Here is a 24003-nt window from a genome sequence, read left to right on the forward strand (position 1 = left end):
CCCCGCCCCCCGCCCCAAGACGACGACCACCAAGAAGGGCCACTCGGAGACAGGCTGTTTCTAGAGACTAGCTTTACTGTGCTAGAGGCACAGGGTCCCCACATCCGGCCCTTGTCTTTGCCTCCCCCAGGCCTCCCGCTCCAGCCTGCTGAGGCAGCACCCTCAGCCTACCCGCAGGGTAGGGCAGGAAGCGAGCAGCCTTTACTGGGGAAGATGGGTCAGCAGCTTGCTGGGCTCGCTGTGCTCACTACCTCGCGGTGCTCGCTCTGCTCACCACCTGGGAGGCTGGAGCCCTGGCTGAGGTTTCGAGAGGTTCAAGGGCACACTCTGGGTGGGCTGTAGGGCATGGGTGCTTGGCCCTCAGCAGCTGCAGCTTTCACTTGGCTCTGTCACCTTGGGCTGCCAGGACACAAGCCTTTCCATGCTTCTTCCAATGCTTGACTTGGCACTCCCTGCAGGCAGGCGGGCTGGTAAGCATGCAGTGCTTGTGCAGGGTATAGAAGTGGGGCTTAGGGGTCCAAGTTCCTAGGATACCCTCACCTGCAGCAATACCATTCATTCTGGCACCGTGAGCACCGTTTGGAGGCATCTGCACTGCAGTAGGCACAGCGGGGCCGCTCTGGGGTTACTGCCTCTAGGATGTCCAGGCTGTAGGTCTCAGCCCATCTAAGAAAGAGGTCAGGAAAGGCTGGCTGTACCTGGCCGGTGGGGGCACAAGAGCACCCCTGCCTGTGTCCATGCCTTCTGCATCCCTCCTACCCCTTCTGCCCACTCAGTGGGCCTCACCTTCGTGCCTGTAGTCGCAGGTCCTGCTCTGAAGGACTGAATATGTGCCTCAGCTGGTGCTTGGCAATAGCCTGCCACTTGCCTCTGTTCTCTCTTTCTAGCCGCTCCCAGATTTCTGGGATCTGAGGGAGAAAAGTGGAAAGTGTCAAGGAGGAGCTGGCAAGGTGGGCAGTAGTCCTGAGCAGCTGACTTCCTGGTACCTACCTGTTCCAACACCAAGTCCTTCTTTGGGGGCTGGGTTTCAGTCAGGGCCAGGTGGGCCAGGAAACCCTGCAGGTCTGCCAGGTTGGGCAGTTGGTCGAGCAGTGTGTCTGTGAGGAAGGCCCGAAGCTGCAAGGGAGTCCAGGGAAGGCCAGTGTGAAGTGGTGCTGACCAGGGAGGGCCTGGGCTGGGGTGCCTGTGGGGACCACGTCCCACTAGCTGCTGTGACACCTGAGCTTCAGGGTCTGGAAAGAGGACTGGGGCTGAGGCAGGTGGGCAGTGATAAGCAGCAGGGGTGGGGCAGGGCAGGGTGGGATGGGGTGGCACTGGTGCAGGAGGAGCTCCCCCACCTTGAGTAGCTGTCCCTTGGCAAAGCTGGTGACGCAGTAGCGGGTCCGGGCTTCGGGGCTTAGCAGTAGGTTGTATAGGGCAATCCACACCTGCCCATCCAACTTGCTCAGTTTTGGCTGCTCTGTGGGGGCCACTGTCTGCCAACGGCCACCCTCAAATTGCTGCATCTTGCCTGGGGAGAGGAGCCAGCACACTAGGAGCAGGTGTTACACACTCTTTGAGTCGGCCAGCTGAATGGGCTGGGGTCCTGAGTACTGCCCAGGTGCACGACTCGCCAAGGCTGGTGTCTGCTTGCTCCAGAGCGGGGTGAGTCTTTAGCAGTGGACACATAGGCCTTACCTGCTGCAGAGCCCAGGTCTAAGCTAGTTTGTGTGAGGCATTCTGGGCTCCTCTATGAGCTAGCGGGCAGTTTGTGTGCAAGCTGCCTGTCCCCATCAATCCTGGGGTATGTCTGGGAAGCCATGAGCTGGGGCTTAGGCAAGGGGGTGGGGAAGACCTTACCACCTTCCTGTCGGCTCCAGGGACTGTGTTCCAGCAGTTCCACCAGGAGGCAGGGCAAGTTGTGGGTACTGAGCATGCAGTTCAAGGTGCTCAAGGAAAGGCTAGGGGTGGTGATGGAAAGAAGTGAGTGGCGGCTATAGGCCCAGGATCCCAGTCCTCCACTGCAGGTCTTGGGCCTTGCAGGACTGCCCACCTGTCCACACAGTCTGTGATGTAGCGCAGCACTGAGAGGGCCTTCAATGCGATCTCAAACTCCATCAGCTCTGCCTGCTTCTGCAGCTCCTGGGTGGCAGGGGCACATGGTGCTCTAGCTGGGCCACCCCCTGCCTGCTCAGGCCTTGAGAGAGCCTGTTATACCCACTGGCACCTCCAGGGACTCTCAGCCTACCTGTATGGGGGTGCTCTCCTGAGACTCCTCCTCCTCGGGAGGGCTGCCACGGCCACTCCGGGCCACCAACATAGTCAGTTTTCGGTGGCAGTAGTCTACCAGGTCCAAGACAGCATCCTCTGCTGACTCACACACCTCCTGAGGGACAGGCAGAGGGGAACATTCTGTCTCTGATGCTCTCCCCACACAGACACAACCCCTCTTCCCAGTCAGGCCTTAGCCTGGGGCAACAGCTTGTGGACAGGGCTGATGCCTCACTTTATGGAAGAACACTGTCTCCAGAAGGTTGATGATGGAGGCCTCGTGGTGTACCTGTCAGATAAAGAGAACAGAGCGTGGAGCCACTGAAGGAAGAATCAGATTACCAGCTCTCTTGTCAAATCCAGAGCCCTCTAAAGGCATGAGCAGGGTGTGACCAGGGGCCCAGCTTACCACCATGTATATGGGAAAAGTGTTCTGGGGCTTGAAGTCCTCCAGCTTGCACAGCACAGGGAACACCTTCTGCTTCCACATCTCCACTGCAATCAGCTCCTCCACCAGTGTTGGGATCTTTGAGGGGGAGAGGAAAGGACAGAGATGAAGTAGGCCTATCCTTCCATCCCTGGCTTGGTCCTGCCTGACTCCTCAAACTCCCCTAGGCTCCTAGGTTCTCTCCATAGGTACCTTCCCAAGCTCTCTCCTGCACCTTAGACCTTCATTTCTAGCTGCTCTCAATAACTTTGTGGGGACATTCCCCATGCTTCCTATAACTGGCTCTTGCTTTGTCCCTGGGCTGCCTTGCCCCCCCTCCCCCAACTACACCCTTGTCCCCTCTGTCCTCATCCAGGTGTTCCTCTCAGGCTGGCTCTCCTGTTCATGCCCTCCTTGTCCCTGTCCTCCTGCCTTCCAAGGTTCTCATGTGCCTTGACCTCACCCTTACTCAGGGCCCTGCACAATTTCCTAGTCCTCTCCCACCCTCCAGTAGGGGGCTCCACCTTTTCTTTGCAGAGGAACCCTTTTGTCAAGTGATACCTCAGGTCATTTATTTGAGTCACCTCCTGGCTCATTTTCCAGGCAGGCTCATCCCTGGTTTCTTTTTTTTTTTTTTTTTTTTAAATTTTATTTATTTATGATAGGCACACAGTGAGAGAGAGAGAAGCAGAGACATAGGCAGAGGGAGAACTGGTTCTAATTCTTCTCTCAAGTTATGAAGGCTGCCTTCTTCCATGCCAAAGTTCCACCTCCACTTCAGTGAGGGCCCCCTCTGGCCTGACAGTCTATTCAAGGATGTCTTTAGAACGTAGGCTCTCCCCCTACAGCCTGGGCTGCTGTATGATCTACGGCTATCTCTCAAATCAACCAACGTCTCACACTTGGCCTAGTGTGCCAGTGTCCTGTCCAAAAGGATGCAAAATCAAATCTGTAACACACTCCTCTTTTTTCTCTTGGGGAAGACAAGAGTACCACCTAGAGGGAAGTGAAGGCATCCGAGGTGCTCCTGAGAGGTAGAGTGGTGGGGTGAGACGTGGTAGGAAGGGCAGGAACCCTGCCCGTGACCCCAGCATACCTTCCCATGGGTGACCAGCAGCTCCTGGATGGGCTCACCCTGGCTGGCTGTAGCATCAAGGATAGCCTGCATGTTCAGCTTCTCCAGGTTCTCATGCTGCTGGTTCCACCTGCCCCAGAGAGAGGGGGTGGATGTGTTTTGGGGTGCTACTGAAGCCTAACCTGGGTTTGGGTACTATTGCATTTGGGTATTACTGAACCTAATCAGCCTAACCTGATCCTGAGGGGCCAGAGGGGGCTCAGGACCATATACCCCCTAACTCAGAGATCTTTGTCTCCTCACTTGGGGATTCCTCCACACTGGGTACCCTCTCCCCCGTGTCAGGCCCATACTCCTCCATTCAAGGACTCTGACTCTGTGACACCGCCTGACCCTTGGATCCAGCTGCCTCACCCTCCGGAGCCCATCTCGCGCAGCGGGAAGCTGCGCAGCCCCCGCACCAGCACGTCAGCCTCCCCGGGCAGCAGCAGCTCCAGGTCGCCCATGTTGTGGCCAGGGCCAGAGAGCCAGAAAGCGGGATTCAGTTGATCCCGGACAGCAGCCGGCGCTGAGGCAGGGGAGCCGAAAGTCTCCCGCTGGGTCCAGGTTGTGGACGCAGCTGTTGCGGAGCGGTTGGGGCGCGTGGGTCCTCGCCGTCATGGAAACGGTTAGCTCGGCGCCTGCGCAGTGCGGCCCGCGCAGGCTCCGGCCCCGCCCCCGGCCGCCACGCCTTCCCCGCGGCGGGTAAGGAAGCCCCTTGGACTCCCAAACTTCTCCCTCACCTCCGACTGCGGCTCGAGGGTCTGCCCTGAGCGACAGACTCCTGTGGCCTAAGCTCCCTCCTCCGACGTCAAGACCAGCACAGGGACAGGGTCATGCTGCCCCCACCAGCCCTTCCTGCCGCGGCTCCAACTCCGCCGCGCGGATGCCCCTCTCCGTGGCTTTCTCGCTCCAGAACGTCTGGCGCCGGGCTCCGCCTGCTGGCTCTACCCCCCCAAGGTACTGAGCAGGGGCCACTTCTTTCCATCCCAGTCTAACAGGCTGCCACCACCTCCCGTGAGGAACTAACTGCTGTAATCTTTTCCTGGGTGACTGTATGGCTGCCTCCAGTTCTTGAAATAGTATGTCCAAACTAGCTTACCAGCATCTCTGCAGTATCACTTTTGCCCTTTCGGTACTTCATTTCTTGCCCCTCTCCCCATTGCCTCTTATGTTCCAGCCTTGTGGGCCTCTCTTGAGTTCCTCATACATCCTAAAGCCGTTTTTGCTTCGGGGCTTTTGCACCTGTTACCCCAACATGGAATACTCTTCCTCCATCAAGCCTCTCAGTTCAAGCCACATCAGGGAGACCTTCCTTGCTTAGTTAATCCAGAACAGCTTCAGCTCCCACCCCACCCCATTCTTGATCACAGCTTCCTGATTGTTTCTTTCTGGCTGTTTATTTCAGTTCCTAATTAGTGGACACATTTGTCCATAGTTAGTCCTGCCCACCAGATGGCGCAGCAGCGGGCCAGGACCACAGCTATTTCACTGCCAGTTCTCAGGTGGCTGGTTCAGAGGCGATACTCAATAAAGGTAGGTTGAAACAGATGCTTTTATTTACAGGACTGAGGGTCACCCTTGAGACAATACGGACTAGTCTACGGGTCTAGCCCTCATGCACCAGACAGCGCTTTGCAGGACGAAAGCAGCCAAAGTCGTGTGCCTAGTTTAGCCTCCACCAGCCTCACTTCCAGCAGATGATGATATTGGGGTCATTTTCCAGCCGTTCATCAAGCTCGTGGTAGCTCATGCCTGTTTGGAACAGTGCAGGTGAGGTGAGCAGTCTTGCCTTGGCCACCTGCCCTGACCCCACCCCAGCTGCAATGTCTGCCTCCACCTGTCTTGCAACAGATCTCATCATAGCTGTGGCAGCCTGTGTAAAGCCGGGCAGGGTGGCTCCGCTCCTCCCGAGACACCCGCACGGGATACTTCTGTAGTCGGCGGATGAGGTTCTTCATAAGCCCGAACTGGATCAGCTTCCTGGGGTGGGGTTGAGGGAGAGAAGAGTGATGCCCTGGCTGGGCCTTCCTCCAGCCAAGCCAACCCTTTTCTGCAGTCTCCCCTCAGATTTTGTCTCAATGACCAGACTGCCTTCCAAACCCAAAGCCTGGGGTTTTGGAAAGCCTGCCTAGACTAGTAGTGCCACATGATTCTGCTCACTGGGAATCTCCTGCTTCCTCTCTAACCCAAGGCTCCAGAGACATACAGAGTGTATATGCTTTCAGGTAAACCCCTCATGACCTTGGGAATCCCCTTCTGACCGTTCATCAACACGCTGCAGCTGCTGGGGGTGGCGGCCAATGAGGTCTCTCACAGTAGTGCCAGGGCTCAAGCTGCAATACAGCTGGAACACATCCCGAAGGCTGGCCCTCTTGTGCCCTGTGGGTACCAGGGGTCAGCTCTGTAGGTGGCTCTGCCTCCCCGCCCCCCCACCCCGCCATGGCCTCCCCCCAGAGCCCACTACTACCTTGTTTGGTCACATAGGATAAACATGCCTCTTGCAGGGACTTGTCATCTACCAGGTCCTGGACCTTCGGTGTTGGGCAGTACACATTGGAATACTGGAGGGTAGCAGGAGGCACAGGCGCCTGAGTGAGGGGCTTGGAAATCTGACATAGCCCTAGTCTGGCCAAGCCACATGATTCACTCTCCCCTTAACCAAAGCCCAGACTCACCTACCTGGAGGATGGACACCAGTGTCACAACTCCATAATACCTGGGGGAGATAGTGTGCTCAGCTTCTGAGGGTCATGCCTCCCCACCCCACACACTCAGTGTCCTGGGGCTCTTCCCTGGCTAGCAGCTCTGTCCTGAGTGTGGCTGTTGCCCTACTCACAACAAGTTCTGGATGGCGATGCGCACCAGGTTTAGCTCCACATCTGCCTCAGCTGAGATCTTCTGGACATGGCGGAAGCCATCAATGTAGGGCAAGATCTGGGCAGGGCAGGATCAGTAGGGGTGGGATGAGGCCAGAGCTGTGGCCACCCCTAGGTGATGATACCCAGGGAGGGACAGCACACCTGTTGTGTGGTGAGGTCCCATTGTGAGTTGAAGAAATCTTCCTTGTCCTTGGTAAAGACAGGCACATCATACTCCTGCGCCACAGGAGGGTCAGGCCGCTGCTCAATCACCTTCAAGTGGATGGTGTTGGATTCATCTGCAGGGGCCCCACCCATATCTTCAGTGTCATCTCTTTCAAGAGGCCCTCAATTACCCTTCAGTCCTCCCAGCAACCCTTGAAGCAGATGGGTGGCCCTGGGTAGGGCCGATCCCCCCCACCCCCCACTTCTTAAGTAAGCTCTGCGTCCAACGTGGGGCTTGAACTCACAACCCCAAGATCAAGACTCACATGCCCTACTGACTGAGCCAGCCAGACACCCCCAATCTTCCTTTTTTATGGAGCAAAAGACAGGTCCAGAGAGGAACAGGAACATGCCAAAGGAGCATAGACAGCTCTCTGCTGGCCTCCATATCCCAAATCCCAACATGCATTGGACTCTGGACATCATCAACCCAGCTCATGGCTATTTATTAGCCATCAATTTGTTCATGAATCTTGTCCATGGCTGGGCTTGCCTTCCCTTGCCATGTTCCTATCCCTCTTCTACCCCTCTGTTCTCCTTGGCAAAGGCTGGGTCATACCGATCGGCAGAGTGCACCGGCCTGAGGCATTTAGCTCCTCCAGCAAGATGGTCATGATGGGCACCAATTTCTGCTTGCTCTCCTCTGTTGACACGAAGCTGCTCTCTAGCTGGATGGAGCATGGACAAGATGGTGGGTATACCCTGGGACCCCTGGCTGGCATCCTGCCCTGGCAGATACCTAGGTCTGTAGGGCTTTGGAAACATTTGTCTGCCTGCCCATCCACTCAAGCCCATTCTGTTGCAGACCTCCAGTGTGGTCAGGTAGCCAGCCAGCTTTTTGACGATGGGCTCGAGGGCACAGGTCTTGGCCTGGGCATCACACACAAAGCCTAGGTTGAAAAGCAGGGCATTGCGGCTGTACTTCTTGTGTTCAATGCACACAGGGCAGCCAATCAGTTTCTTGTCCATGGCTGTGCTGGATGGGGGAGGGGGAGGGGGGGAGAGGTGGGTACAGAGTCAGGCTCCTCCTGATCCAAGCTTGTTCACTTCTCCTGAGACATTCCTCCGCCCCCCCCCCCTTCCCCGTTAGGGCCTCACACAGTGATGAGTTTGTTCTGCAGCTCTGGCTTGGTGATGATGTACACCTGGACTGTGTCAAACAGCTCCCTGGAGATGAAGTCTTCAGGGACCTGGGGGTGAGGGAGTGGGGGAGTGGCAAGAGGCCCCTCAGTGGACCCTGGGACTAAACAGAGTACAGTAGGAGATCCCCAAGGCCTAAGCCCTCTTGTCCACTGTTTCTCCTCTCTCCCATCCACCCAGACCTACTCCTCCTTTGTGTTTCCAAACACTTGCCATGTTCTCACCTGCTTCCTGGCTTTTGCATATGCTGTTTCCCCTACCTGGCACACTCTCTCCTCCTTCACCTAAGTTCCTAAGCATCCAGGAATACTATTGGACTGCGCGCCCCCGCCTCTCTTGGACCTGGCACCTCCCCACAGTCCGGCTTCCCACAATCACTGCCTATGGGATTGTCAGCCCCATCAACACGGGAGCCTGGGACTTGGGCTGAGTATCCTCTCGGTCACGATTCTTTGCGAATGAAGAAGTGGTATGCCTGCGTGCAGCACCGGGCACGGGAATCCACCGCTTCCAGGAAGCTTGCTGAGCTCCCGAGAGCGTCCCTCTTCCACCGCCCCCTCCCCTCCCTGCCCCCGGCCCTGAGAGCCCGAATGGCACCTGATAGGTGATTTTGGGTCCCAGCGTGGGATGGAACTCGCTGAAGAATATGCATTCGATGCGGCAACCGCTGCCCATGGTGCTGGCAGGGCCCAGGTCTGCAGCCCCTGGCGCCCGGACCCCTGTGAACACCCGTCGGAATCAGCCCGCAGGCCTGGAGCTCCAGATCACGTACGCCTGCGCACTCACACCCGTTAAGCTGTGTGCTTAACGGCGCCTGCGCAGCTCGACTGAGCGGTGTGGCTGGGCGTGGGGGCGCTCGTCTCAGGAAGTCCCGTCTGGGTAGACGTCGCACCCGGAAGTGAAGCGGCTCCGCGACGGAGCGGCGGCTCGCACGGCAGGGCCCCGGGTACCCCGCTTTCTCGGGAAGAACCACCGCGTCGGGTCAGCGCTGCGGGTGAGGCAGGCGAGTCCCTAGCGTGTAGGGGCAGCATGCCAGCAGCACGTGGGGAGACTAGTGCGCGAAGGGATTCAGGCTGTACTATGATACGCAGATGGGAACTACAAAGGCCGTAGTGCTTCACGCTCTTCTAGCTGCCGCTTCCGCGCGGCGACGGCACGATGCACGCTGGGATTTGTAGTCTATTACATGGCCTTGCGCATCCTACCTGGAAGGTGGGCCAGTGATCAGTGCCAGCCAGTTCAGATGCGGGTACACGCTGACACGCTGCCAGTCCTCGACTATTCCTGGTACCCGTGTTGGTACTGTCCCTTCCTACCTTACTTCTTGGAAGAGCGTGGCATTCCTGCCCTGCAACCCTTGCTCCAGTGAGGAGTGGACAGCAGGCACCTCAGACCCTTGCTCATTCTACTATGCTTTCAGGCTACAGTCACTGGCCTGGTTGACCATGGCTCTTTCTGTGGAGACGGAGTCGCACATCTACAGAGCTCTGCGCACTGCCTCTGGGGCTGCTGCCCACCTTATGGCCCTGGGTTTTACCATCTTTGTGGCTGTGCTTGCCAGGCCTGGCTCCAGTAAGTAGAATTCATAGTTGACTTCTGGAAAGGAAAGTGCTCCTTCTCTTGGGGAGCAGGAGCAATAGGAAGCCTTGGGCCTGACACCTGGGAAAGGCTTGGCTGGTTGGGCGACATCCTATGCTGGAGGGATAAGTGGGGAGGAGGTGAGTGTTGAGTGTTGGGGGCTCTACCAGTTTGGCCAAGGTACCTGGCTTCTCTGGTCTTGGTGCTCCACTTGGCTACCTTTTGTGAAGTGCTACAAGGAGGGAGGACTGCCAGAGTGGCAAAGGGTGGCCTCTGCTCTAGGGAGGGACCAGGGAGCAAGGATAAGTAGGGGGTGAGCTTGTTGCAGTAAGAGGGGGCTAGCATTTTGGCAGCACTTCCTTGGATGATGCGTGGCTCATTTTCCTCACCCTGTAGGGATTGGTGTGGCTGGGTTCTTCTTGCCTCAGCCTCACAAAACCTCCTTTTCATTGCAGGTCTGTTCTCCTGGCACCCCACACTTATGTCTTTGGCTGTAAGTAGTGGGCCTGGCCAGCTCTTAGGGGTGGGAGGGAGCACAGGTACCAGGGGTGGCCCTGACAGGTCTTTGGAGGGATGGAATGTGGGATTGGAAAAGTTGCATGCTCCAACTCCTGCCCATGGTATATATCCCAGACTGGGTTCAAAACCCAGGGCAAATCTGTCTAAGCATAAGATGAGACTTCACCTATCTTCAGGCAGGAAGCTTAGAAAATGCATTTGAGTGTACCTGTGTTCCCTTTTACCTTAACTTAATAGCGATGCATCTAATTTTCCCTGAAACAGTGCACCCATGTGGCCAGCTCTTGCCAAGAAACTGTATCTAGCTCCGTTCAAGGAAACAAAGCTTGTGAATCATTTATAACTGCCACATCTCAAACCTTGTGTTTGCTGGGTAATATAGCAGAGATGACATTTCAAAATACCACCTAGGAAGGAGTGTGGAGAGGTGCATACCTCTTGCCAGTTTTTTTGGGCAGATGTTCTGTCCCTGATGGAGTTCCTCACTCCTGCCCCACCCAATGGATACTCTTGTCATTGGGGAGAGAATGTAGAGGTGAACTCTGCCCAGAATGACTGGCAGTTTAGAAAGTTATCTAAATCTCTTTTTTCTTCTGCTGGGCAGCACCCTAACTTCGTTTCCCATCCCTATCTCCCCAGTTCTCTTTCCTGATGACTGAAGCACTGCTGGTGTTCTCTCCTGAGAGTTCGCTGCTGCGCTCCCTCTCACGGAAGGGCCGAGCACGCTGCCACTGGGTTCTGCAGCTGCTGGCCCTGCTGTGTGCACTGCTGGGCCTAGGTCTTGTCATCCTCCACAAGGAACAGCTTGGCAAAGCCCACCTGGCCACGTGGCATGGGCGGGCAGGGCTAATAGCTGTGCTATGGGCGGGGTTGCAATGCTCAGGTGGGGTGGGGCTGCTCTACCCTAAACTGCTACCCCGATGGCCCCTGGCAAAGCTCAAGCTATACCATGCCACTTCTGGGCTAGTAGGCTACCTTTTGGGCACTGCCAGCCTTTTGTTGGGCATGTGTTCACTGTGGTTCACCACCACGGTCACTGGTGGGGTCTGGTATCTGGCTGTGCTCTGCCCTGTCATTACCAGCTTGGTCATCATGAATCAGGTGAGCAATGCCTACCTGTATCGCAAAAGGATCCAGCCGTGAGCTCTTCCCAGCCTAGAAACCTGGATTTGCCTCTCAGTGTAGTAGCTGGGGCTGGAACCTCCTGGACTCTTTCAGCTAAGTCATGGGGACACCTCAGGCACTGGGGCAGTCTAGAGTAGGAGTCTTGTGTGTGACATTTTTGGTTGCTCCTCATCCTGGAGTGCTTCCCCTTTCCTTCTGTACTGTCCCAGAGGAGCTTACAGATGATGTGTCTGGATGAAATTGGGGTTGCAAGGCTACTTCCCCAGCAACTCAACTCGTACTTGTACTGGTATGTCCAGAAATTACAGGAGAGAAAAAAAAAAATAAAAAAGAATGACTGAAAAGACTGGATGGGAGGAATAGCTTAGAGTCGGGGATAGTTCTTGCTAATGCATGAAAAAACATGCAGCTGGGCAGGATGGGGAACCCTGTCCCTGACCACTCACTGAGGGGCTGAAGCTCTCCCAGGATGCAAGCTCCCAGGATCTGGCTGCTGAGTGGCCTCTGCCACCAGGGCCCTAGAGCTATAGCTGTGAATGGTACAGCTGTGTGTCCCTTCAGTCTCCCAGCTGCCCACTGCGCTGGCATCTCTAGACTGTGGTGGTTAGATGTGGACGACAAGATACGGAGTTGGGGATGGGCTATTTCCATAGGCGTCAAGCACTGAGCACTGTTTTTGGCATGAGCCATCAATAGCAGCTCTTTAGGATAGAGGGGCCCTCAACCATCAGATCTGGGCAGGGCCTTCCTGACTGGGAATCAGGGAGAGAAAATGAGTAGGGATTTGAAGTGATAGCTCTGGGAAGGTTATTTAATGGTAGGCATGTGGTGGTAGGGGGAGTGGGGGCAATAGGCTTCTTATTGAGCTGGAGTTGCCATGGAGACCAAGCCCTAGAACCTAAAGTCCCTAACTTTGTAGTTGAACATGATGAGGGGGCTGCATGAGGTGGTCTGACAGAGCTCAGGAGCCATACCTCAAAGAACTGCTTTATTGATACTGCGAGGCTGGGCATGGCTGCCCACTCAAGTGGTCCTGTAGAAAATACTTGGGAGCTGTGGCTCTTCTGGCCCAGAAGCAGCCATAGCCACCACAGCAGAGGGAATCAGAAATCTTCACATGAACATAGTCTTTCTGAGAGTGGGCAGGGAATTGCAGCCCTGCGCTGGCTGGACCCCCAGAATGTTTTTGGCAAATCCTTGCCTTGGCTCAGGGCTCTTGGCAACCAGTATGAGGCATAAGGGTTGGCCCAGGAGCTGTGGCACCAGTGTCCCTGCAGCCACTTGCTTAGGGCTCTCTGCTGAGGTACAGTCTTACCTCAGATGGCCTGGGCTGGCTGATGCCTGGCATAGTGGTTGTCTGGAGTTGGAACCAGATAGCAAGAGTCCCGGGTAGTGTTGGCGAGAAATAGCAGAAGGCTGTGGAAACCCCCAGCAGGCCTTCTTCCCTCTCCTCAGAGCAGTCAGTGCCCTGGAGTAGCTGAGAGGTGTCAAGGGGGGCTTGGGAGAGGAGGTGCTATACTCAAGGTGGTCTGGAGTTACAGCTTCGGGGGAGCTGCCTCGAAGGTGATCAGGCTGGATTCTGGGGCAGCCGCCTTCCCTGGGAGTGTGGGGGCCTTGTCTGAGGGTAGGGGGCTATCCACCTTGGCCCCTGCCTCCTCTTCATCGTCATCCATGCTAGGCCAGACGGACTGGTCCTCCACTCTCTTCAGCCGCTCATTGAGGGCCTTCAGGGCCAGTTGCCTGGAGCCAGAGGAAAGATGACAAGTCACTTTGGGTTTGGATTTGGCTCATGCCCTATACATTTCCCCATGAAGCTGACTCCTCCTACCACCCAGACTTCTCTCAGAATCCTGTGCAGGGACTGGACAGGGCCCAATCTGCCATCAGAAGGATTCAAAGGCTATATAGAGCCTTCTCTTCATAGGGCAATTCCAGGCTGAGAATGCCAGTAGGGTGTCTGGCAGACTGCCCAGCAGGCCAGGCTCAGGAATGATTCTAAGGGTGGTGCCTAAGCATGGGCAAAGCTGGTAACCCAAAGAAGATGGGTGGAAGGGTAAGTCACTTGGATGTGGACACTAGCATCACATCCAAGGAGAGGGTTATTACTTCCTTCTCTCCTTGTTAGGTGTTTTGAGTCTCTTGGCAAGGGTTGAAGGGGAATGCTGGAACTCAAGCACCTATGTTGGATCTCAATCTGGGAAGCAGGGCCAACTTAGGTCAGCCCATCCTTCCTGACTAATGTTCTCCTACCCCAAAGCCAGCAGGACCCGTGTTAGAGCAGGAACATACCAAGTGCTTGCAGAAAAGAGGAGGAACAGCGTATGTGTATAGGACACAAGCCAGAGCCTACTGGTTCCAATGGACAAACCCTTTTGGACCTCACTTTGAGGGGAGGTGGGAAAGTTGACTGGAAGGTATACACGTGTGCTTGTGACCCTACCCAGGAGGTGGAATACCCATAGTATTACTGCCAGGTAATACTTCCAACAGTGGACACTGTGGAACCCTGATGTCTCACCCTGTCTGTGCTGTAGGTATAGGGGACAGCCTATAATAGCCTTCTAAATTCCAACAGAGAAGCAAAGCTTCCAACGTGTCAGGAAACATGACAGGAAAGGCAACAAGAACATGGGCACAGAAAACCCTGGCACAATTCCACCGTGTGCTCCAGCCTGACACATGGCAAATTGGCACAGAAAGGACAGTTCTTCCCCATGCTACCCAGGCTCCCATCTTGGAGACTGCCTTGGCAATTCTCTCTAAAGCCTGCTAAAATGGAGAGACAGTGGCATACTAATAACTTTCTCACAACGGTCAAAGATAGGAAACCCCGCCTCCCACTACTAATAGCCCTTTGGGCTTGGGCATGGCATGCTGCCAGATGCCCAACTGGTTGGAGAAGTAACAACCACAAGGCTATGTCAAGAACCTGCCCCCTGACAACTTTCTGTACCCTAGTCTGCCATTTCTTGGGCCAAAGCAGAGGTGTTTTGAATTTCCAGCCAACTCTAGCAATCCAAGACTCACTAAAGGAGGAGTCACCACTGGGAGCTGCAGAGCTCTGAGGACAGCTCAGTTTCTATCAGGTCTAGCCCTCTTGGTCCTACCTCTCCACTGGATAAAGTGAAGACAGAGCTCAGTCTTTAGGATTCATCAGCTACAGAGACACCATAGGGCCCACATACGACCTGCAGCATGCTTTGTGTGCTTTTCAACACCCACCACTTTAGGCAGTAGTAATCTGTGGCCCTTCCCCAGCCTGAAACTCCTTCAAGAAAGGGGTGTGTCTCATGCTCTACTCCACCGCCCAGCGGGGAGTAAGCACAGGGATAACCTTTCAGCTTAATTCATAAAGCTGCCTGCCAAGAATCCATTTCACAGGTGAGCAAAAGTAGAAGCCTTTGGCAAACCAGAAAGCAGGAACAGAGCCTGCTCCAGATTTTGCCACTAAAGTAACTGCCTCAAAATATCCCTCAGGGATAATGTTGGAAATGGAGTAGTGACAACTCTGGTGAGTCTATGGACCTGGGAGAGAGGGATGGAGGGAGGAGGGAGGAGGGAGGGTGGGGGAGAGAGGGAGAGGAGGAGAGGGGGAGGGGGGAGGGAGGGAGAAGGAGAGGGAGAGAGAGAGAGAGAGGACTGGATTAAAAAAGATCTGCCCTGCCCTGTCCAAGGTGCATCCAGTGAATAATTCAGCTGGGACTCCAGATGGTGCAGATGGCTTAATTTACAGGTAATGAAAACAATCGTCTCCACTCCCTGTGGTCAGCAGGCTCCCTTGGTGGGTCACATGGGCTGTCCCCTGGGTTTGGTGTCACATACATGCTGAAAGGACAGAGTGGTAAATCTAGTAATACCCCTAAGGTTCCCTCTCAAATACGTGGCAGAGAAGCACAGCATCTGAATTAAGACCCAGGAAGAGGATATGGTTCAGCATTTTTTTTTTTATATGGTTCAGCATTTTGAATTTGGGGTGGCCCAGACTGCCTCATAAAGAAGGTCTCCTTGTCTGTCTCTCACTGGGGATATAGGACCAGTAGATTGTTTCTGGCTCCCACAGGACCAGTGTCTAGGATTCCAAGATTCTGAGACAATGCCAGGATTATGTGTATCTGGCTGTCCATTAGCCCCTCACACAGTATCAAAGGAAACTGGGCATCTCTTAGGACTTATTAAGCTGTCTGAGTGGTGAGAAAGGCAAATTTCACTCTAATGTAGAAAAGCACTACTGGAGCCCAGCATGTAAATGCCGAGTTTCTCAAGGCCACAAACCAGATTTTATCTCCTGAGGCTGCCCCAACACCTAACCCTTGGCTGCCAGTCAACACACAGCAAGCACAACAGATGGAATGGGACTTGATCAATAAAAAGTCTCTTAGCTCAGTAAGGTTTTGGAAGACTCCACAGTACCTTCTCCGCTCTGCGTCTTGAGGGTCTGTGCCTGGGAGGCTGATGGTGATGGAAGATGGGGCACCTACATCATAGCGCTTCACTGTCTTCTGGCATATCTTTACCTTCACCAGGAGGCCGTGCACCAAGTTCGCCAACAGCCCCACCACAGGCTGCAGGATCTCAGGAAAGAAGGTGGCAAAAGCAAAGTGGTCAGCCATATCCCCTCGGCCTCGGCTATGGCGCTGGTAGAAGCGAAGATACACCCAGCTGGAGAGCAGCCCAAAGCCATAGGAGGCCAGCGCTGGGCTCTGGAGCAGCGTGGCCAGCCGCAACAGCAGCAGCAGCCCCAAAAGCAGCATGGGCACCACGCTGACGCGCACCTGCGGCACACGCAGGACCACGCAGTCCCCCATGGTTTGCTTGAGTGCCACCAGGACACCACCTAGGAAGCCCAGGGCTCCGTGGATGCGGATAGTGAAAAGGTAGACCAAGTTGAAGGAAGCCATGTAGGTGAGGAGGTAGGCGAAGGCCCCCAGCAGCCCCACAGACACGTTCACCACTGAGAAGAAAATGAGCAGCTCCAGGGCCCCCCAGAGGGGCTCCAGCAAACGTCCAGCCACCACCACTGTGGCCAGGCTGATGGCCACATCCCACACGTGCTGTTCCATGAGCCCATGGGTGGCCAGAGTCCAGATCCAGAAATTGGGCGGAAAGAGGTAGCCTGGGGTGACCGCCAGGCAGCCCGTGTCCACGGCAAAGGACAGCAGATAGAGGAAGAGTACTGCCGCGCACAGGGTCTTTACCACCACGCTGGCGCTGGCCAGGATGGCCCCCAAGTGCTGGCGGGCGCCCGGTAGGGCGCGCTGCATCTTCCCGAAGGGCGTCGGCCTGAGGGAAGGGTTTAGTGTGTTAGGGGCCTCCCCGGGGCCTCGTCCCAGTCCGGCCCCGACGGGAGGCCCGCGCCTAGCCTAGTCACTGGCCTATGGCCCCGGTGAAGACTCCACTTCTGGTCGGGTTGGCTCCGGTCCAAAGGGCCGAGCGGGGCCTGTTAGAGGGCCCGGGACCTAGGCCCCTCGCCGGGGACCCGAGCGAAGGCCCTGGGAGGCTTCGGCACGCCTGCCTGCCGGCCGGCCTGCCCACCCTGTGAGCCCCGCGCCAAGCTGACCGGGCGGGCGTTGATCTCAGGGCTCGGCCTATTCCATCCACTCGGGAGCCCTGCGGTCTGCGCGGGGATGGAGCCTAGTTCCGGGCCCCGGTCAAATCTTGTCAGCTCCGGCTCGGCCTCGGTCTTGGTCTTGGCTGCGAGCGTACCCCCTCCCTTCCCAGGCGCCGACAAACAGCACTGCTGCGCCTGCGCGCCCCGGGCAGCTGCGGGATACCCTTCCGGTTCCACGGCATGCTGGGACACCGAGTCCTGGGCCGAAGCCGGGCACGAGCGGAAGTCAGGGTTCTGCGTAAAACTACAAGTTCCAGGAAGCTGTGCGCTCCGGCCGTTCCGGTTGGGAAGAGAAGTGTGTGCTGGGGAGTTGTAGTTCTCCAGACCGTTTCGTCTGGTTGTCCGGAGGCGGGGAGGAGTGAACCGGCTTCGTTAACCTCGGGAAAGCTGCGGGTCCCCGCGCGGCTGCGCAACTGCAGACACGCGCTTGCTGAATTTCCTGGTACATCTGAGTACATCTGAGTGTGTTTTGTGGACAGGCGTGTAGGTAAGAATGTAGGCGGTCTTGGTGTGCCTACCAGGGTGCGGGAACTCCCGAAATTTCCGCAGTTTCGTGTGCGCCTGACCCAGGTTGTATGAGTGTATGGGACCTGACACAGATTGGAATTCTTGCTCTGCCATTTGGCGGCTCTGTGACACTGGCCAAATTCCTCAATTTCTTGGACCGTAAAATGGAGATGAGCGAGCGTTCAAGGGGACTGTGGTGTAAAATGCCAGTCCAGCCTGGGTGCTCAGTGAGTGTGTTGGCCAGGCTAACCTTGTTACAAGTGTGGTGGAGCTGCGCCTCGAACGCAGGTCTCCTGCCCCCAAAGAGGCAAGGCTGCGTGGGCTGCTTTTAGTGACTCTCTTCCCCACTACAGATTTCTCATCTCTGGCCCAGAGGAATAGAGGTCACTACAGACTTGGGCCAGGGTGTCCCTGGGCCTCCACTTTACTGCATCGGTGGCTTCCTGCAGGTTGTGTCCTGTGCACGCTGTTTTGTTTTGTTTTGTTTTGGTGTATTGAGTTACTTTTAAAAAATGTGCATATAATTTTTAAAAAAATTTTTATTTATTTATGATAGTCACAGAGAGAGAGAGAGGCAGAGACATAGGCAGAGGGAGAGAAGCAGGCTCCATGTACCGGGAGCCTGACGTGGGATTCGATCCCGGGTCTCCAGGATCCCGCCCTGGGCCAAAGGCAGGCGCCAAACCGCTGCGCCACCCAGGGATCCCAAAATGTGCATATAATTAAAATAATTATGTCAAAGCACATGTATAAAGTGCAGAGCCCCTTCCTTTAAGCCACTGATCTCAGTCACAACTGCACACATAGGCTTCCAGGTTACAAACGGTGTTGACATGACACCCGTTTCTTTGGGGTCTAGGTTCTCACTGGCTGCCACTCACTCTCAGGGTAGAGTTGCCAGATTTAGCAAATCAAAATACAGGGTGTTCGTGCTTGCTTCGGCAGCACATATACAAAATACAGGGTGTTCAGTCAAATTTGAGTTTCATATAAATGAATAGTTTTTTAGTGTAAGCATGGCCCCAGTCTTTTTAGTATAGTTATGTGTCATGCAATATTGGAGACATACTAAAAAATATTTGTTGTTTATCTGAATCCAAATTTGACTGGATGTTCTACATTTTATCTAGCAAGCCTACCCCAGGACCCAGCGCTGTTGCAAGGCATGGAGCTCTCTCAGGTTACTAGTTAGGCATTGCTCTGTGGCCAACTCCTGGAGTGGAATGAGGATGTCTTTGCTAAGGACTGGAATGCCCTCCTCCATTTATTTAGTATCTTAGGCCCCCCAGCCACAGGTCACCTCCTCTCTGAAGCCTTTGCTGATTTCTTGCCCTCCTCCCCAGGGGAGGAGAGGATTTCTCCCAAGTCTCAGTTTATCTATCTGCAGTATGGAGATAAACTAGTACCCAACTCTAAGGTTGTAAGTTGGCTGCTTACTGGGTGAGTGCAAAGTGTGCATCATAAGAGAGTGAACATCAGTAGTACTGGGAAACCTTTACACTTGGTGGTTACTAGTTTCTCTCCTTGAAAAGAGCGTGAAGGGTCACATGGACTAGGGTTGATTATTTAGAGAGTTGGGATTAAAATGAACACGGGCAAGCCAGAGGGAGGTCTGAGAGGATTCACTGAAACAGACTCCGTTTTGGGTTCCAGTATGAGCAACAGCAGTCAAGAGCACTGGGTCTTAAACCTCCCCTGGGCTGGAAAGGAGCCATGGTCATGCTAGTGGGTGGGCCAGACCCTGGCCTCCTCTGGACAGCAGGATGGGGCCCTCAAGCACCAGGTCCTGGACTTGGGCCAGGTACTAACTCATTGCTCCAAGTGGATGACCTGCCCATTAAGCCCTGGTGGTCTGACCTGATGCCTAGATGCCTAACCTCGAATCTCATCTGTCTTCTTCCACTATCCTGGCCTTTAAGGACAGCTTTTCTCAGAGGCTTTTGAGATTATATGAGACAAAGGATGTCAAGGATCCGGCATTTTGGAAACCTAAGAAGCATTATGACCTATACCCTCTTGGGTACCTGGGTTGCAATGGCCTTCACTCCCAGCGGAGTGGTAGATGGGACTTTGAGCTCATGGCCACCTACCTGTCTTCAAGCTACCCAAACCCCACCCTCAGGCAGACACAGTGGATGGGAACCATTTGAAGTGAAAATATGAACATTATTTAATAACTGATCTTCTGTAATAAACCATTTGAAAATATTTTACAAGGAATCACACACACAATATTTTACAAAGTTTCTTGACTTTTTTGTCACTGTTGTTTTTCTGACTTGTCTGTACAAAATAGAACAACAACCAAAAAAAAGGGCAGAGAAAAGGAAATGGCCCCCCAGTCCCCCACAGATCCCCCGAGCCCGAGGTGAGGGGGCAGCTAGGTCGGGTGGGTGATGAGAAGGATCAGACCCAGCTGGGGGTTGGACAACTATCTGATGGGGATTGTTTGTCTGTTTTCCTGTTTTTTAAACTTAAAATAGATATTTTTCTATATATGTTTGATTCTGTTTTATTTTTATATTCTCCATTGAGCACCTGACTACACTACAGTTACACACACGCCCCCGCAAGACATGGCTGGCATCTAGGCTGGGTGTACAGCATGGGTGCCCACCCTGGCACCAGCAGCGGGCATGGACCATACACACACACTGAGAAAGCAACAAGCAACATGACATTAATTAACGGAGCCATTAATTAATGCATCACCCTCCCCCCTCCTCCCAGTCCATCTGAACCTCATGGTCACGTCCCCCTGCCCTCAGTCCCCCACTTGCCCCCAGGCTGGGATGCCTTTGGGGGAAATGATCAGAATGAATGGTGTAAAGACATGTGCCTGGGCCCAGCCTCTGTGTGTGCACAGAGTGTGTACGTGTGTATGTGTGTGCAAATGTATTCAGCAGGGAGGAGCAGTCTGCCCCTCCCCCCATTGGGGGCAGGGTGTGTGTGTGTGTGTGTGTGTGTGTGTGTGTGTGTGAGAAGAAACAGGGAATAGGCACAGGCCTGAGTGTGTAAGGGCCAGATTGGGGATGGGATGGCCCAGCCAGGAGTGATCATGTCACTCTGGCTAAGGCAAAGGGCAATGTCTGGTGAAGATTCCTCTGCCAAGAGGTGCAGGCAGTCGCATGTGGTCCCACTGGGGGCCTGACACTAGTGCGAAATGGTTACAATGAGCACCTGGCGGGGTGAGGGACATTTCCGGGATACTGGCGGCTAGGATGGGACAGAGGGGTCTTCACCCTCTGCCCCAGCATTTGGCACTGTTTGACATTCAGCTTTAGAGACAGAGGACCAGCTGGGCTGCAGGTCAGATTAGAGGAGGGTGGTGAGCAGGAGATGAAGTGTGCACATGCCAACCCTCCCACCGACCCCATGCCCTGTGTAAGGCTTTGTGAGCCCCCGCCCCCACCCCATGGTGTACGTGTGTTGTGTGTGTGTGTGTGTGTGTGTGTGTGTTCTCCTTGGTATGTCTAATGTGAGTCCAGTTTCTGCCCTCAGGGCTCCAGGTGTGTATGGGGTTGTGTCTGAACCAGTGTCAGTCACTGGCTTGTCACCCCCACAGCTGGAGGAAGGTGGCTGTAGGCCTGAAAGGGGCAGGTGCCCATTGTGGGGCTGCCTCACGAATTCTCTCCTGCTAGAATGGAAGCTGGGATGCACAGGCCTCAAACTGCCCATCTCAACTTCATTATTCCCAGGGAATCCTGATTTGCTCCTGGGTGGGGCATAAGGGCCAGGTTAGAGGAGTCCAGCTGGGGCAGGGCCTAGGTCTCCCGCACAAAGGGAGCCTTGGGGCAGGGTGGGCAGTGGAGGCCTGGTTTGGCACCAGTACTGTGGCTTCCCTGTCCCAGCCCTCAGGGGTGGGTACGTCCAGTGGGAATAAGGGGTCTGGGGTCACTTGACAGTTCAGCGGTGAGATGTGGCTTGGGGGCCAAAGACCTGCGGCACCCTCCTTTGGGACCCCCCCCACTCCAAGGCTCAGACACTGGGGCCTGGCCGCTCAGGTCCTTCAGTGAGGGAGGAGGCGAGGCTCTAAGGCGGGGTATGTGGGGCAGGGGAGCAGGGGAGAGGCGGGGAGGCCTGGAGAGGGGCAGGAGGGGGGGCGCGGCGCTCAGAGGCGGCGCGAGGCGTGGACTTGGGGCTGCGGCCGGGGAGGCAGGCCCAGGAGGAGCAGCAGCTGCAGGGAGACCAGGACGCCCAGCGACGGCGGGAAGGAAGCTCCGCGGCCGCAGTCTGAGGTATCTTCCTGCGGGAAGAGGCAGGGAGCGTGTCGGCCGGCGGCGCGGGGAGGGGAGAGGAAGGGAGGGGGGAAGCCAAGTGCGCCGCCCCTTCCTCACCGTCGCGTTGTAGTCAAAGCAGATGTGCGGGCCTCTCCGGTATCGCGGTCTCTGCACCAGTTCACACTGCTCCGGGCCGTCCGCTGGGCATGGGTGGGGAGTCAAGGAGGCGGCAGGGCACGGAGGGGGCGCGCGGGACGGGAGGGGGCGCGGGCGGCGGGGAGCAGCGGGGGCAGGATACAGTGTGTCTCCTTCTGCAGCAGCCGGCCAGCCTCACACTGGCTGCACAGCGGCTTCTCGGCCACCACGAAGAGAAGGTTGGTGTTGGTCAGTCTCTGCGCGTGGAACAGCCTGCAGGCGGCACGGAAAGCGGGGCGTTGGGGCTCGCCCCGCCCCGCCCCTCCCCGCCGCAGGCCCCGCCCACCCGGCAGGCCCCCGCGGGGCCCCATTGGGTCCTCGGGTCCGGCTCCCCGCGGGCACCTGGAGCAGTTTCCGCAGTCGATGATGGCGTTGTAGGACGCGTTCACCGACCCGAAGTAGTACTGAGTCTGTTTCATGACGCAGCTGCTCTCGCGCGCCTCGGGGCTCCCCTCGGCCTCCGCGGAGTCTGCGGGGCCCAGAGCGCCTCAGCCCCACCCGTACACCCTGGCCAGCTCTCCGGCCTCAGCCGCGCTCAGCCGGGAGCCCCGCCCTCTCTTGGCCGGGGTGTCGTCTGAACTTAGACTGGGGAGGGGAGGTTCGAGGTGGGGCCTCCAGAGCCCTACCTACCTGCCTGGAACCAGCTGTGATAGATGAGGCCATAGAGGAGCTGCTGGAACAAGGACCTGCAGGGTATGAGTGAGAGTGCTCACCAGAGACCAGTGCCCTGCGCCACCACTTCTCTTGTGCCCTCCTGCCCAGGGAGCCCCCTCCCTCCCCTCCTCCTCCCTGGGACTCACCAGGCTGCAGCCGAGGTCCACCAGGCCAGGTTAAGGAAGTCTGCAATGGTGGGCTGCAGTGAAGAGAGGGGCATGGGCTGCCACTGCGGTCCCTGGACCCGGGTCACCCCCAGCTCTCTCCTCAGAAGTGGAGCGTCGTCTGTGGGCAGGTCTCCCATCCCCCCCACTCCTCCCGCAATCTCCTGGCCAGGCATCGCTGAGGCTCACCACAAAGACGCCCCGCGGTGCAGCACCCAGGTTGCCAGGGGGCTGGGGGGCGCAGGCTGCCTGATAATCGTAGGACTCTTTGCGGGTGTAGAAGGAGTTATTGTAGAGTGCCAGCATCAGGTTGGCGTCCACCTCACTGAAGAACCTGCCCACCTGGGAAGGCCGGGAGGGAATGGTAGTCACGGAGCAGGTAGTGCCACACCCCCAGAAGGCTCAAACCCTGGCTCCCTCCTTCCAACCTCTTCCTGACCCTCACCTGGTCCCACTGATGATTCTGGTTTGACAGCACCAGGAATCCCCCATCATCAATGAGGACACAGAGCAGGTCCTGAGAAGTGGGGAAGGGGGAGGAAGACGGAGACTCAGGCCCAAATCTTCCTCCCCAGTCCCTGGCAGTCGGGTCGTTGGGTAGAAGGGCCACCACTCCCCCCAGCTCTGGTAAAACTGTGAAGTCAGAGTGGGACGTTGGGACCCCCAGGCCAAGGGATGGGCTAGGAGTTGTAGTGGGGACTAAAGTCTGGGATTGGAGTAAGCTAGGGTTCAGGGCACACGTACCTCATTGTTAACCTCGCAGTCCATCTCACAGTGGCTGCTAGGGCCACACTGCTGGGCAGAGAGCAAGGACAGTAAGGTGCCTGCTAGTTTCCCCCCTCCCATCACCCTTCGTATATCTGGGTCCCCACACTATTTGCAACAGCCACTGCCTCCCCAGAGGCACAGGAACCACTCTAAATGAGTGTTAGGGGTTCCTGGGGACCTCTAGAGTTAGTACTGCTGGGCTTACTGGCCCCACCCCCACCCAGGTACCTTCTGAGGCTGGTCCTGGTGGGTACGGTTGCTGGCTAGCACCTTGAACTTCTCAGCCCAGGCCTCTAGGTCCAGCTTAACACCTACCACTAGAGAGGACAGCAAGGGGCCATCAATGCCCACCCGCCCGGGCAGCACCCTGCCCATCATCTCTTTCCCCACCTCTGCCCCAGGCATTCACCTGCTGGCCTCAGTGTGCGTCCGCCCAGGCTTAGCTCCACAGCTGTGCTGACAAGGATGCCCACCGTGTCATTCTCCAGCTCCAGTGGCCTTAACAGGGCTGGAGGGGGTTGAGGAGGTTAGGAGTAGAGGCTGGTGGCCACATGGATCACCCTGTGCTGGGCCTGTGGACCCAGAAGCCCAAGCCAAGCCCCCAGTACCCAGTGTAGTGTTCGGCACAGCCTAGCTCTGTCTTCTCAT

The 24003-nt window shown here is 56.1% G+C and overlaps 5 protein-coding genes across 14 annotated transcripts in view; 1 reads left to right on the forward strand and 4 right to left on the reverse strand.

The window, feature by feature from the left end:
• Positions 1 to 48: 48 nt before the first annotated feature.
• Positions 49 to 4396, reverse strand: ZMYND10 (zinc finger MYND-type containing 10). 2 transcript variants are annotated; one of them, XM_041761259.1, is made up of 12 exons: positions 4214 to 4373; positions 3774 to 3882; positions 2660 to 2776; positions 2486 to 2539; positions 2228 to 2365; positions 2033 to 2121; positions 1840 to 1940; positions 1338 to 1510; positions 991 to 1116; positions 787 to 908; positions 541 to 666; positions 49 to 452 (listed from the first exon to the last, which is right to left on the reverse strand). In XM_041761259.1, exons 2-12 carry the CDS (start codon positions 3843 to 3845, stop codon positions 377 to 379), a joined length of 1194 nt encoding a protein of 397 aa, XP_041617193.1. In that variant the 5' UTR covers positions 3846 to 3882; positions 4214 to 4373; the 3' UTR covers positions 49 to 376. The 2 variants fall into 2 exon arrangements, with proteins under 2 accessions (XP_041617193.1, XP_041617192.1); XM_041761258.1 differs by having other exon boundaries at positions 52 to 452; positions 4167 to 4396.
• Positions 4397 to 5328: 932 nt separating this feature from the next.
• NPRL2 (NPR2 like, GATOR1 complex subunit) lies at positions 5329 to 8817 on the reverse strand. Its single transcript, XM_041761260.1, has 11 exons — positions 8615 to 8817; positions 7976 to 8067; positions 7685 to 7853; positions 7437 to 7545; positions 6815 to 6951; positions 6631 to 6728; positions 6474 to 6510; positions 6262 to 6355; positions 6056 to 6173; positions 5632 to 5774; positions 5329 to 5546 (listed from the first exon to the last, which is right to left on the reverse strand). The coding sequence occupies exons 1-11, from the start codon at positions 8690 to 8692 to the stop codon at positions 5479 to 5481; spliced, it is 1143 nt and encodes a 380-aa protein (XP_041617194.1). The 5' UTR covers positions 8693 to 8817; the 3' UTR covers positions 5329 to 5478.
• A 61-nt stretch (positions 8818 to 8878) lies between these two features.
• Positions 8879 to 11573, forward strand: LOC121494627 (cytochrome b561 domain-containing protein 2). Of its 2 annotated transcripts, none has more exons than XM_041761265.1 (4): positions 8879 to 9011; positions 9438 to 9589; positions 10051 to 10088; positions 10754 to 11573. In XM_041761265.1, exons 2-4 carry the CDS (start codon positions 9463 to 9465, stop codon positions 11255 to 11257), a joined length of 669 nt encoding a protein of 222 aa, XP_041617199.1. In that variant the 5' UTR covers positions 8879 to 9011; positions 9438 to 9462; the 3' UTR covers positions 11258 to 11573. The 2 variants fall into 2 exon arrangements, with proteins under 2 accessions (XP_041617199.1, XP_041617200.1); XM_041761266.1 differs by having other exon boundaries at positions 8910 to 9020.
• A 637-nt stretch (positions 11574 to 12210) lies between these two features.
• On the reverse strand, positions 12211 to 16969 carry TMEM115 (transmembrane protein 115). The gene is made up of 2 exons (XM_041761262.1): positions 15650 to 16969; positions 12211 to 12979 (listed from the first exon to the last, which is right to left on the reverse strand). Exons 1-2 carry the CDS (start codon positions 16498 to 16500, stop codon positions 12775 to 12777), a joined length of 1056 nt encoding a protein of 351 aa, XP_041617196.1. The 5' UTR covers positions 16501 to 16969; the 3' UTR covers positions 12211 to 12774.
• Positions 16970 to 19567: 2598 nt separating this feature from the next.
• CACNA2D2 (calcium voltage-gated channel auxiliary subunit alpha2delta 2) overlaps positions 19568 to 24003 on the reverse strand; it is a 139689-nt gene continuing 135253 nt past the window's right edge. For 2 of the 8 annotated variants that reach the window (XM_041761257.1, XM_041761252.1), the window contains 11 exons: positions 23765 to 23863; positions 23584 to 23672; positions 23332 to 23379; positions 23033 to 23104; positions 22777 to 22929; positions 22570 to 22622; positions 22400 to 22455; positions 22112 to 22238; positions 21873 to 21982; positions 21692 to 21774; positions 19568 to 21600 (listed from right to left, as the gene is read on the reverse strand). In XM_041761257.1, coding sequence (XP_041617191.1) covers positions 21466 to 21600; positions 21692 to 21774; positions 21873 to 21982; positions 22112 to 22238; positions 22400 to 22455; positions 22570 to 22622; positions 22777 to 22929; positions 23033 to 23104; positions 23332 to 23379; positions 23584 to 23672; positions 23765 to 23863 — 1025 coding nt within the window. In that variant the 3' untranslated portion in view covers positions 19568 to 21465. Of the gene's footprint in view, positions 21601 to 21691; positions 21781 to 21872; positions 21983 to 22111; positions 22239 to 22399; positions 22456 to 22569; positions 22623 to 22776; positions 22930 to 23032; positions 23105 to 23331; positions 23383 to 23583; positions 23673 to 23764; positions 23864 to 24003 lie in introns of all 8 variants that reach the window. The other 6 variants (XM_041761254.1, XM_041761249.1, XM_041761255.1 and 3 more) reach the window with 3 other exon arrangements.

The sequence above is a fragment of the Vulpes lagopus genome, chromosome 7 (assembly GCF_018345385.1).
Source record: "Vulpes lagopus strain Blue_001 chromosome 7, ASM1834538v1, whole genome shotgun sequence".
NCBI lineage: Eukaryota > Metazoa > Chordata > Mammalia > Carnivora > Canidae > Vulpes > Vulpes lagopus.

What these genes read in the sequence shown, in the direction of transcription:
- ZMYND10 (XM_041761258.1), bottom strand. Translation starts at nt 4,258, where the DNA reads ATGGGCGACCTGGAGCTGCTGCTGCCCGGGGAGGCTGACGTGCTGGTG. An exon ending in CGCGAGATGGGCTCCGGAGG is followed by an intron (nt 3,883 to 4,166) that starts GTGAGGCAGCTG and finishes TCTCTGGGGCAG; the next exon opens with GTGGAACCAGCAGCATGAGA. An exon ending in ATCACAGACTGTGTGGACAG is followed by an intron (nt 1,941 to 2,032) that starts GTGGGCAGTCCT and finishes CACCACCCCTAG; the next exon opens with CCTTTCCTTGAGCACCTTGA.
- NPRL2 (XM_041761260.1), bottom strand. Translation starts at nt 8,692, where the DNA reads ATGGGCAGCGGTTGCCGCATCGAATGCATATTCTTCAGCGAGTTCCAT. An exon ending in CCGGTGCACTCTGCCGATCG is followed by an intron (nt 6,952 to 7,436) that starts GTATGACCCAGC and finishes GGGCCCCTGCAG; the next exon opens with ATGAATCCAACACCATCCAC. An exon ending in GGGACCTCACCACACAACAG is followed by an intron (nt 6,729 to 6,814) that starts GTGTGCTGTCCC and finishes TGCCCTGCCCAG; the next exon opens with ATCTTGCCCTACATTGATGG.
- LOC121494627 (XM_041761265.1), top strand. Translation starts at nt 9,463, where the DNA reads ATGGCTCTTTCTGTGGAGACGGAGTCGCACATCTACAGAGCTCTGCGC. An exon ending in GCTTGCCAGGCCTGGCTCCA is followed by an intron (nt 9,590 to 10,050) that starts GTAAGTAGAATT and finishes TTTTCATTGCAG; the next exon opens with GTCTGTTCTCCTGGCACCCC. An exon ending in CCACACTTATGTCTTTGGCT is followed by an intron (nt 10,089 to 10,753) that starts GTAAGTAGTGGG and finishes CTATCTCCCCAG; the next exon opens with TTCTCTTTCCTGATGACTGA.
- TMEM115 (XM_041761262.1), bottom strand. Translation starts at nt 16,500, where the DNA reads ATGCAGCGCGCCCTACCGGGCGCCCGCCAGCACTTGGGGGCCATCCTG. An exon ending in CAAGACGCAGAGCGGAGAAG is followed by an intron (nt 12,980 to 15,649) that starts GTACTGTGGAGT and finishes CTCTGGCTCCAG; the next exon opens with GCAACTGGCCCTGAAGGCCC.